We start from the raw sequence: 12,382 nt of genomic DNA on the forward strand, positions 1-12,382 counted from the left end.
GCCTAGCGATGTGCTTCGTTGATATAAAATACACACTTGAATAACCAGCCCCAGCTTTGCCATGAATTGCTCAAATTGAGGCCAGTTTGTTAGTGCAGGTATAACTGATATGATGATATAAGTTTAGAGATATCGTAACTAAACAATAAAAAAAAATAAAATTATCATGATTAGAAAACCATCCAGTGTTAAATCTGAAGTTCTGGAAAATAATACAAAAAGGTTAATTAATTTGAATTTAACTTGACCTACCTGGTAATGTTCTTTGTAATTAGCTGAACTGTCTTAGTTTGCTCCTTTCACTTTTTTTTCCTCAACACAATTAGTTATAAGCACAGGATGTAATGATGTCATTGCCTTGCAAGGGCAAATGGTACACCTATTTTCTGTATTAGAATTGCCTGACTCGCAGGCAAAGTGAAATGGTAGCTTTATTTTGCAGTGTAGCTGTTAATCTGTAGCATTTTTGGGTCTAAACATTCAATGTAAACAGCAGACCTAAATATTGCCAATGTTTATTTGAGTCAAACCCTGCATCTGCAGTTTACAGTATTTCTTTCTGTAAAAATATGTAAAATTAAGTGGAGGGTCCTGTTTTAATGTTTTAAACAACAGTAGTATTTACATACATCATTGCCCTTTGTACAGTGTTAGGGAGATGTGTTCAAATGTATAGCTTTGGAGCTAATATTATCTTTTTCGTATTTCTACTTTATTTTAATGTATAATTCACTTTTGACCCAAACGTCATTTAATACATGGCTTGTAGCAGACATTTTGTGTTTAATATATGGAAATTGTTATTGTTATAATTGTGGTTTTTTATTTTTTTTATTGGATAAATAAATGTTTCTCATTACTCTCTTCCCACAGTGGTAAACCCCCTAAGGAATAAATTGAATACAAACATGCATTTGTGGTAATCTTCATTATTATTATTATTATTATTATTATTATTATTATTATTATTATTATTTTCAATAAAATATAAAATGTATTATATTTTTTTAGGAATCCAGAATGCAGTGTATTGCAAAACATCAAGGAAATACTGGAAATAGAATTCCCCATACCTGCCAACCGTGAAAAAACTGTATGTTTGAATAACTTGGTTCTTGTATTTCTTTTTTTTCTTTAAATACTCAGCACTATCCAAAACTATTTAAATATAGATACTCTGTTTATGTTCTATCTACCCCCCCCCCATTATGGAGAAGCATCATTAACATTCAAATGAGGTAAAAGTTAAAATTACCAGATGTTTAAAATGTCCAGCCATCCTATTATATTAAAAAGTGGCTTAAAGAGATTGTAATTATACAAAATGCAGATACTGTATGTGGAGCAGGAGGAGATAACTTTAAGGGCATGTTACATAGTAATGTTACAGCTTTATTATTGCGAGCAACAACTAAAAGATTTATCGGCCCAAAAAGGTCTTTATCATGTGAAAGTTGGTATGATGCTTTTAAGAAACACACTAAGAAAGTACCTAAAGCACTACAGTAAAAGGATATTAACCCTGGAAAGGGTACATGGTATAGTCAACAAATGTTGAATATACATCGGCATGCATCCAGAAGAGCACATAGTGTTTATTTTCTATAAAAATGTAAAATATCTCAAAATGAGAACATTAGAATGAAAAAAGTATTCACTGTACTGTTGCAGAATTTCAGTATGGAATGTGGCATTTGTTATTCATATCGACTGGATTCAGCCATACCAGATCAAGTGTGCAATGATCCACGATGTGGTCAGCCTTTCCATCAAGCTTGTCTATATGAGGTAAGAATCGTTACAGTCAGACTTGCTGAATTTTGGTTTGTTTTATAAATTGACAATTTTGTATTTATTTTTTTATTTCTCTGCAGTGGCTGAGAGGTCTTCCTTCATGTAGACAAAGTTTTAACATTATTTTTGGAGAGTGCCCTTACTGTAGCAAGGTATGTCCTATATACATACTGATTTATTAGACTGTTACAATAAAGTTCAACACTTAAATGTGATTTTATTTTCTAAGATACCAGTTATGCATACAAAACTATTCACTGTAATATTGACACAAAAAATGTTACATTATTTTTTTGCAGCCCATTACTGTGAAAATGACTGTCAAGAAGCCCTGAATCAAAAACACCCTTCTAAAAAAAAAAAAAAAATCCAGACAGTTGTGCAGCCTAGTAAACTTTTCTTCACAGGAAGCATACGACTAGCAAGATTAATGCTAAGAGAAATGGTATTAAAAGACAATACATTTTCACTTCTCTAGATGTAGTGGCTTGCCACTCAATTAAGATGGATTCTTTCAAAGGTGGCAAACATGTTTCTTCCTGGTTTATGTCCCCACTGTTCTGTAAATGGAGTGGCTTGTGTTGCTTTTTTCTACGAAGTCCACTTGTTAGTGGCACCATTTCCTGTAAGAGCACATGGTTATATTATCATAAGTAAATAAATAAATAAAACTTAAATCTTGAATATAACTGTGTAAAATAATGTTTGTATAATTTATTATTAAATGGTAAAAAATAAAACAAAACCTTGATCTTTTTTAAGATGAGTTCACACATTCAACACATTTGTGTTGCTCCTTAGTTCGAGGGACATATAAAAATGTCTGTTTAGGCATGTTTCACAACATGACTTTAATGACCAGGTGAAATGTATCATGGTGCTCTTGAGTTGCTATGCTGTGGCCCACTGGTCCTTATGTGAAGTCTCTTTAATGAACCCCCAGACACTTTTCAAGGAAAAGGCTATAAGGCCGAGTACATAAAAGCAATTGTTTTAAGCATTTTTCTTGGCAATGTAAGGTCTGTTATAGATTGACTAGTAGTGTTGTCCACAATTTGTCGATTTGGAAATGTACTTGTAAAGTAGACATCTCAATTGACAACTGCAATACCCAATTCACTTTCACAATGTAAGGCAATATACTGTTGGTACTATTCACCTGAAAAGAAATGTTTGTTATGCAAAGTTAAATGTATATTTTATGCAATCACTATGTGTCGATGTGAAGATCTATGCTTTATAAGAATAAAGAAGGAATTTTGCACCTCCTAAGTTACCTGTTTTCTCAAGTTTATTCCTTCTGTGGTCATCAAATGTACTTTGTTTGCCCAGTAAAAAATGAATACCTCTCCTAAAGCTTAATGTCCTTCCTAATACATGGAGTTTGCACTGTAAAAATTATGTTTTGTGTTACAAGCATAGTTTTTTGTTTGTAATAGTACTGTACTGTCAAATGTTAGTTAACTTATTCTGGTCCCTGCAAGTTTGTTGTAATAAAAGAACACATGAAAATGTAGAAGCCAGAGAACACCATTCAGATAATCTATAAATCATCCAGTTCCTTGTACGTGAATTATCATAAAACTTTGTTTAAAACCCAACTTGACAATCTCAGTGATTTAGCATCAACATGATTAAGTAACCCATTCCATACCACTATCTGCGTAAAGTGTCTCCTACCTTCTGTCCTTAGTCTTATCTTGTTAATTTCCAACTATGTCCTTTTGGTTCTGGTTTCAGTATTGTGCTTAGAATATTGGCTAGTTAACTTTGTCAATTCCTTTGTAACTTTGGAAACTCATTTTTTAAGATTTTAAAAGACAATAATTGTTTTTTTCTGTTGCCAACTGGAATTGTCAAAAGAGCTGACTTCCTGCCCCCCCACCAACAATAATGCCTTTTTATTAAACCACAAAATTCACCTTTTCTAGTGACTCACTTTGAGCTTTCCTCTGGCGAGTTTGAATTTGTGTTGGATATTCAGCACTTTTAGACTGATGGGAGGTTTCTGTATGTTCCAAGTTCCTTGGCTCAGGCTTAGTTGATTTTGGTTTGGTTACACTCTGCAATGTTGAGAAAAATAAAGGTATTCAGGATAATATATGCACACATCATAGTCTCACTTATTTAAGGCTTCATGGATATGCTGAATTACACAATTTATAGATGTATATATGTTATACAATTGAATAAACCAATTTTGGACAACATTGTATTCAATATGAACAGTCCACATGTCTGACTTAGGATACATTGAGTTTTGTTGTATCGATATAAGTTTGTATGACTTTTTGTTCTCATCGCCGCTCCCCCCAAAAAACAAAAAATAACCTGCAACAGTAGTTGCCTTTTTTTCATACGAAATGCAAAATGACACCTCACAAACTGCAGATAAGGTTAGATTTGGCATGACTAAGGGAATGCCTCTAAACGATTTGGTGCTATCCCACTGCTGTCATCACCGATTCAATATAAAGCAAATTGCAACTAGGTTGCCTTTCAATATTTAATCAACCCAATCATGTCTATTCAAATGGAATCCTCTGCCTTTTTACTTACAACCCATAATTGAAAGCATGCAGTTCTTTTAGGAATACTGTACACAATGCCAAGTATACACATACTATATACAAAGCTTAAACTCACAAAAATAGTAATCTACCATAATGGATATCAGGTTATTACCATAACCCTGGGTCCCTGAAATAGAAATCTAACCTTCACTTTATGGGTATTTATCCTAGAAACCCTGATAACCTGAATAAGGTATATCAAAGCAGCACATCGGAGCCTGTAATGCAATTGTGCCCGCTCCCGAGGCCATAACTGGACTGCAGACGCATCAAAATATTTCCTTCAAGACTACTGCAATCATGGACGAAGCAACCTTGAAGGTTAATGTTTACATTTCTATTTCAGGGAACCAGGATTACGATAATAACCTAACATTCCCCAACAAGTACGAAATGTAACCATTACCTCATGGGTATGAATACCAAAGCTGAGAACTCGCCTCTATGTTTATGTTGTAAGAGTTGACCCTGAAGCCGCCCTTAACACTCACAATGTTCCAAAGCCAGGGTTTTGTGGATCCACAACATTCAGTGTATAGAACTGTATAAAAGTATGCGGAGTACCTCACACCGCTGCATTGCAAATGTATCCGACAGATGCATCCTGGAACAAAGCCCACTAAGTTGCCACGCCCCTGGTGGAATGGGCAGTGAGCAAGTTGACTTGCTCATAGGCAGTCTTGACTCTGTCTGTGATCCATTTGGATAGCCTCTGCTTAGGGCTTTTCCATGGGACTTCGCCCCATAACAGACAAAAAAAAACACAAAGGTCATGGAGTCAAAACCCCCAGGCAGGCACATCTAAAAGACTCCCCACTTGTACCCATACTGGGAGCATGTGGACACTGCTCTGGCATTCTGCAGGTTGTCAATGACCCAATTAGAAAGCCCCAGATGGCTCAAATGTTGCCGTTCAGGGGCCAGATCCAGAGCCGCAGGCTCGCTTGGCTGGGATGCTACAATGTCCCCTGTGCCTGACTGAGCAGGTTGTGGCATTTGAGGAGGCTCCATGGCTGGCTGGTCCATCAGGAGCTGCATCAGAGCTAAAAACTAGTCTCCTGGTCTTGTTTGATATTCTCCAGATACAGCAGAAGCATGGTGAGCAGTGGGAAGGCATCCAGCAGCTGCCTTCGCCACTGGTGTGCCAAGGCATCTATCGCCAGTGGATCCCCAGCTCCTGTTATGAAGAACCAGAGGGCACAATGGGATAATTCATGGGAGGAAACAAGGTCTCTCTGCTCTCCTGAATCATTGCCAAATGAAGCACACAACCTCCGTGTAAAGCCTCCATTGTGAGGCGCTGTGAACTCCCCTTGAGGAGGTCTGCTACCCAGTCGATCACCCCAGGCAGGTTTACTGCCATCAGTGAGAGAGGCTGAATGGCAGTAGACGGAACTTGTATGGTGTCCCTTGGAAAGCGAACCACAGGTATCTCCTGTGCCCTGGTCTTATGCTTATATCAAAATAAACTTCAAGTCTTTCAAGTCCACCGTGGTGAACCAGTCGCCTGGCCTTACTGACTGCAACAGCTATTGCACGGTCAACACCTTGAACCTCTGTCAACTCAGATACAGGTTCACCTGTCTGAGGTAGGGGTGGGTTAGAGTACTCGAACAATTATAATTACTCGAGCACTAATTTATTACTCGAGTACTTGAAAAATGTTAATAATATTTCTTCATGAATGTAAGATCAATATATTGTAGCAATCTGGTCAGTTCAGCTTGGCAGACTTTTGTTTCAATCTGGTGCTGTGCATTCAGGTTATCTGTATTATTCCGGGGTGGGACCATACCACTAGTTTCGGTAGTGTGTGTGTGTGTGTGTGTGTGAGAGAAAATTGTGCTAAGTAGAATAGTCTATAACCGCATTACTCAGATTGCTTCACATGATCCCTTGATCATTAAACTCTGTACGGTGTGGCTCGTGGTATGGGTCGGTGGTACCCCAGTGTGGTAACATCATTTGCTGTTCAGTACGTGTACTGGCTCGGAAATGGGGTAGGTCTGCGATCCACAGTCATCGCAGAAGCAATATATAGGGGTGCCAACCTAGGTAGCTTCAAGCAAACCAACACAGCTCTAAGACTCGGGAAAGCCTACAGTCAAAGCTCTGACAGTCTTCGCAATGGCACTGCAAGCAGAGACCAGGGCAGCAATGAAACACTCCGGGAGCAACTGCAAACAGTCAGACCCGAAGCAGAGCTGAGCCGAGCAGCTACTAATGAATCGGGGTGTTAACACTGTTTGTTGTACAGTGTACCAGTGGGAACAGGAGCAGGTCTGGACCTAGTGACCATGGGAGCGATCTATTGCGTTTTTGGCTAACCCAGACAGTCCGAAAACTGAGGAAAGCCTACTGTTAGAGCCCTAATAGCCTTCACAATAATTTTGTGAGCAGAACTAATGTGGCATCGAGACCATGGGAGAAACTGCAAGCACTTCAACCAGAAGTGCGTGTCTCTATCAAAAGCAGGACTGCTGAGCTCTGTGGAAAAAAAAAAATACAGACGAGAAACAAATTCTCACACAAAACAGTAACAACTCTATTACCACTTATTATATAATTTTCATCACAAAAAACAAAACTTTATTCTTTAACTTCAAACGAAGCTAGCAGCCTGAGAGAGCACGAGTTGCTGACTTAAGGTTGTTCGATCCTAGGGAAGGGGCGACGAAAGCCATTGGCTTTGCGTGGTGCACTGAGCCGTTGCGGGACTAACGAAAAAGGACTGAGTGCACAATACGTGTAAGTAGCAATTACTAGAAGCACTAACAATTAATTGCCTTAATTAGTGTAATTTACACAAGCGAAAAAGCAGATACAAGTAACTTGACACTTATCTGTTTGTAGTCCCTCACGTCAGGTTCACATGAAAGGAAAAATAATGATGACGCCTGTGTCTGCAGTCCAGCTATGCTCTTGGGGGTGGGCATGACTGCATCACAGGCTTGGACATGCAGTGTTGATGTATTTTTATTCAGGTTATCAAGGTCTTTAGGATAAACACCCATGAGTTAACCCTTTGCAGTCCATTTATTCAGCGCTTTTCAGGCGTATCAGGTCCAATTTATTTTCACACACGCTGTTTATTTTACATGCGCTGTTTAATTATTTTCAGAGTAAAACAGGTTTAAAAGGCATTGAATTGCAAAAGGACACTCCTGATCAGTCGTTTTATCACCAAAACTCCTCAATAATGCGATCCAAGTTATTATTTTATTACTATAACATCTCCAAAAAGTTCTACAAATGTCTGTGCTATTCTTTGAACGCTGGATGCAGAAGCAGCGACCTCTTTTGTTATGTCCGTGGTATCTCTGTAGTGGATAGGGCTATGAGATGCCCCCTTTTTTTCGGTTTTATTAGGCTCCTATCGATCTAACTCTGCCATTGAAAGGTTTTCTCTGCTTTTTCTGGAGAAAAAATAACTAGAGACCTGTGCTTTACGTCTTTTTGATGATGTCGGACAGGGTTCGACATTGGACAGGAAAGAGAAAATTGTAATGTCGGACCTGGTCCAACATAGGACTGCAAAGGGTTAACTGTTACATTTCGTACTTGATAGGGAACCACACTATAATACTTGGTTAATTAAATTAGATGGATTGGATTAGGTCAGTCTTTATTTATTACATCAAGTCATAAAATGAATAAAGGTTAAAAATGACTTGCTTTATGGTTGCATCATGGCCATAGGTCTTTTAAAATTAAAGGATGGGTGTCAACAATGCCAAGGTTGTCTACACTGGAAAGGTTTGATACAACCCAACACATACATGACATAGTTCTTGCATTAAAGGTAAAGTCATTTTGACTTTTTTTTTTATAAGATCAATTATAGAGTTGTGAAAAGGGCTATGCAGCACTACTTTCACATCTCACAGCTGCAGTGTTAAAACAAAGTTCAAGCTGACTGGTCCAGTTAAGCACTTCTCTCTCTGGCCGGTAGTGAGCAACTCAGGGGTGTATCTTTAACCAGGACACAAGAATTTCTCTCAATTTCGATTTTTTTTTTTTTTTTACAACCAAATTAACCTACTTCCCTAATGTATTTTTTTTTTAATAGTCTTCACTGAATCAACATCTCATCTTGGTATACTCGTTTACATCAGAAGTATAACTGCAGTGCTGAATGGCGATAGCTTTTCTGAGTTTGCGCTTACACTGACCTGAATACTGTGCATTGAAAAGGGCTGATTAATGGCACACTTTGTAAACTCTTCCAAGCTAAATTGGCTGTAAGTTTGGAGTCAGGTGCAGGGAACATAAACATTAAAGTGTACTCTCTGCAAGTCAGTATACTTCAATGTCAGATGTAGCTTCAGTTTTTCCAAGAAAGCATGAAATTGAAGCTTTTTTTTTTTTTTTTTTTACAACTACAGCTTTGAAATGTAATGCAACCACTGAGGCAATTGAACATTAATGTCACAGGCATGAACACTGATCTTTTCAGTCTGGACAAGAATTTATATTCAAGGGATGCTTGCAAAGATTTAAGTTGATGTCAAAGCAATCCTAAACTGTACACCTGTGGCCTATAGGGCTGCCACCTGGCTGCAAATTCTAAGGACACTTTAATAAATGTTTTTCAACTCGCCCCTCTAAATCACAAATTAATTCATTTTAATCAACATGTAAACTGTTTGAATTGTGTGAACTGTCGTTAAATTAAGTGTATTGCTTTACTTACTAGTTACCAAACACACACACACACACACACCTGCCCGGGGGCGGGAATTCTTCCTGTGAGGATCGTTTCCATATGCACGCTTATTTTTCACAAACAAAATGAAATGTGTTATTGAATTGAATAATTTGTGTTGCGTTCAATAAAGAACAAAGCATTTTTTTTTTTTGAAATACAATAAACTGTATTGCTGTCTGTGTACTCATTGCAAAGTACTAAAAATTGCCAAGCTGTAATGTAACTATATACATAATGTAACAATATATAGTGTTTCTGCTGTTTGTTTTCATCCTGATCACCACACTATCTGGGATGCCTAGGTGACAACATCAAAAGGAGTGAGATTTGGGAACACTGTTAAAATGTAGTCTTTTCCTTTCTTTTAAAGAGTTAAAATGTATAAATCAATGCCAAAAAATGAGTGAAATTAAATGAGACTTGGAATGTCTTTACTATATCCCATACACGTTTAAATACAGTAACCTAAAGAAAGAAATCTTACTTATGAATGCATGGACCACTCTAAAAGCCATTGCCCACATCTGCTTTTATCCAAATATTATGCAAATTAATTTAATAAACATACACATTGCTAATAAAAATTGTAAATTAAGATTTACGAAAAAAATAAAACTATATTTATCTGTTGCTAACTGATGGCCACTGCAAAGGAGTTCTGGGCCATAGTTGTATCTGACTTTTTACCAAATATCTGGTTGTTTTTGTGAAAAAATATTTTGGTAACATCTTTGATTAGCCGTACCTAAGCAGCATTATTCTCTACAGCGTACACTTTACAGTGTACTCAGCAGGTAATATATTATCTCAGTGCTTGGAAATAAGAACACAAAAGTAAACATCAGCATCATTTTCTTATACTTCTAGAAATCAGAACAAATACTTATTTTGTCTGCTGTCGAAAGTAAATAGTCCTAACAATGGGGTGGGTAAGCCACTTGCTTCAATAAAGCATAATTGTTTCACAAGAGTGAGGTGACAATCAGAAGATCATGAAAAAATTGCATCGTCTACTGGCAGTTAATTAGCCCTGCAAGGAACCCTTCAAACAGATATCCTCTTATATTAGAAATGATTACCATGCAGGTCTACAGATGTCAATATCACAGCCATTGAAATACTGCTTTGTCTCACTAATTGTAGGCTGCAAGACTCTTGTGCCAAGGTTTTGCTCCCGAAGAGCTAATTTATGACAGCAAGAATAATTTATGTCTTCAGTTGTAGCAGCTACAAAACTTAGCAAATCATCACAATTGGGTGCAGGGACACTTGAATGTATTTATTTAACTGTATCATTATGGTAGTTTGTATGTGCGTTTTCAGTTACATTTGGTCTGGTATATATTAAAATGAGAACTGCAAATAAATGCATTAGAAAAAAAAAAAATCCAAGCCTTTATATATGTTGATAACTGTATCCACTATGCAAGCACAATTCATATTAAAGCATACCAAACACCATGAGCTCTGTTTATGCACGGTATAGTGTGTGAAATCATTCATACTGGGTTATTAATTGGCCTACTAAGGATTTCATACAGTTCAGTGGTTGAAATTAAATATGATGGATACCATTACTAACTAATTCCAATGAATAAAAAGCTGCCCACTCTAGGCTACTCATCTACAATCTGTGGTGCCTGTATTAATTGTGCAAGAAAGAATTTTTTTACATTATTTAATGGTGGTCTCACAACTTTTTTTTTTTAATAAAATCATGGCTGCTGTATGGCTACCTACAGGGGTCAAAGGTTGTGTTTTTTTGTTGTTTCTTTTAGTATACAAACTGTAAATATACGTTCTGGCTTAAAAGCGAAAATGAGCAGCAAGAACTGAAAAGCCACCATAAACATTTCCAAGAGCAACAGTACAGCACTTTATAAACAAGATTTGTACAAATAGTTCTTAGGATGCAGCGCTAATATATAAAAAAAAATTCTAACATAAAGCTGGTGTATAAACCTAGTGCTTCATGAAGTACTGGAAGTATCAATACAATACAACAGTAGTGTACACTGTTTGTAAAAGACAAAAAGACGAATAATGCTGTGAAAGGCAGTTCTTGGATGTGTCTTCTTTCAATTTACTTTCTTCTGTAAAACAAAACTGTTTTTAGCCGCCTTTGAAGCTGGCCCCTAATAGACTGTTTAATTCTATCTGGTTATTATAATGTATTATAGAAATGGGTTGGGCTTAATTTTCACCCTGAAAACTGTACAAATAGATAGCTTAAAAGTTCCCTCTACAAGCTTCTGGCTCAGTATATGAAGTCATGAGCATCATCTATTTTTAAAATCACTGTATATACAGCTATGGCCAAAAGTTTTGCATCATCTTACCAGATTAACTAATTTTGCTTCATAAAGTCAAATGAAGCATGTTGAATAATGTTACGCTTCGTAGTTTTCCGTATACTTAACAAATAACTGAAAAAAATTGGAAAATGTGACATTTCAAAATCTAAAATGAAATACTGTACTATTATTATGGTTTCCGGTAAACTTCTGTGATATCATTTTGTAGTTTATTTGATTAAATGATGTTAAACAAAATATCCAAATTATGTTCATATAGTTTTGGGGTTTTTTTTTGGTTAAAATTATGCTCAATCCTAAAATGTAGGTGCTGCAAAATTTTTGGCCACAGCTGTACTGTGAACAAAAAGAACTGCTCCAGTTTTCCACCCACTTTAGGAAGTCTATTTTTACTGTTCCCCATCAAGTTCACAGTTTACAGTTTTGAACGCTGTATCTTTGGGGTCACTGCAAGGTTAACAAACATTACTATCTCTTCATCTGGTAGACAGATCAATCTTTTTTTAGGCAAACCTAAGCGGACAGCAGAGGTCACAACAACTGCAGCCAATTAAACAAAAAACGTCATAGACAACTTACGATACTCCACTTGGAACTATGTGCTTCCAGTTCCGAAGCAGCGGAAAAATCCAATGGACCTCTGCAGTCTGTTTTTGTTTCTCGTAGTCCATCTAAAAGTATATTTTTCATCATCTGGTAGTTTGGCCTTTCATCGTATTCCAATCTTTTAACACAGGACAAAAACCTGGCAATTTCCCCTAAGTGCAGATAAAAGAGCAAGGTCTTGGTTAGTTCTACACTGCACTGAAATGTTCTCTAGCCAATGGCTTCAGGGACAGACACTACCCTCCAAATTACTCACTGCATCTCTTGATCCTTTCTATATAAAAGAAAAGGAAAATAAGAATGTTAGTATAGAGTGCACATCTCTATTCAATTGATTTCCAGGAGCCGCAAATCATTACAACTTTTCTTTAGTGTCACTTTAACCT

The 12,382-nt window shown here is 36.9% G+C and overlaps 2 protein-coding genes across 5 annotated transcripts in view; one reads left to right on the forward strand and one right to left on the reverse strand.

Moving 5' to 3' along the window:
- Nucleotides 1-2,182, forward strand: part of fancl (FA complementation group L) — a 42,365-nt gene extending 40,183 nt beyond the window's left edge. The window contains exons 11-15 of the mRNA XM_041250965.1: nucleotides 874-919; nucleotides 1,012-1,093; nucleotides 1,672-1,788; nucleotides 1,875-1,946; nucleotides 2,094-2,182. Coding sequence (XP_041106899.1) covers nucleotides 874-919; nucleotides 1,012-1,093; nucleotides 1,672-1,788; nucleotides 1,875-1,946; nucleotides 2,094-2,129 — 353 coding nt within the window. The 3' untranslated portion in view covers nucleotides 2,130-2,182. The remainder of the gene's footprint in view (nucleotides 1-873; nucleotides 920-1,011; nucleotides 1,094-1,671; nucleotides 1,789-1,874; nucleotides 1,947-2,093) is intronic.
- LOC121316143 (serine/threonine-protein kinase VRK2-like) overlaps nucleotides 1,981-12,382 on the reverse strand; it is a 36,406-nt gene continuing 26,004 nt past the window's right edge. For 2 of the 4 annotated variants that reach the window (XM_041250962.1, XM_041250961.1), the window contains exons 12-14: nucleotides 11,970-12,148; nucleotides 3,717-3,857; nucleotides 1,981-2,417 (exon numbers count right to left, since the gene is read on the reverse strand). In XM_041250962.1, the coding sequence (XP_041106896.1) occupies nucleotides 2,196-2,417; nucleotides 3,717-3,857; nucleotides 11,970-12,148 (542 nt within the window). In that variant the 3' untranslated portion in view covers nucleotides 1,981-2,195. The remainder of the gene's footprint in view (nucleotides 2,418-3,716; nucleotides 3,858-11,969; nucleotides 12,149-12,382) is intronic. The other 2 variants (XM_041250964.1, XM_041250963.1) reach the window with 2 other exon arrangements.

The sequence above is a fragment of the Polyodon spathula genome, chromosome 5 (genome assembly GCF_017654505.1).
Source record: "Polyodon spathula isolate WHYD16114869_AA chromosome 5, ASM1765450v1, whole genome shotgun sequence".
In the NCBI taxonomy this organism is placed as follows: Eukaryota; Metazoa; Chordata; class Actinopteri; order Acipenseriformes; family Polyodontidae; genus Polyodon; species Polyodon spathula.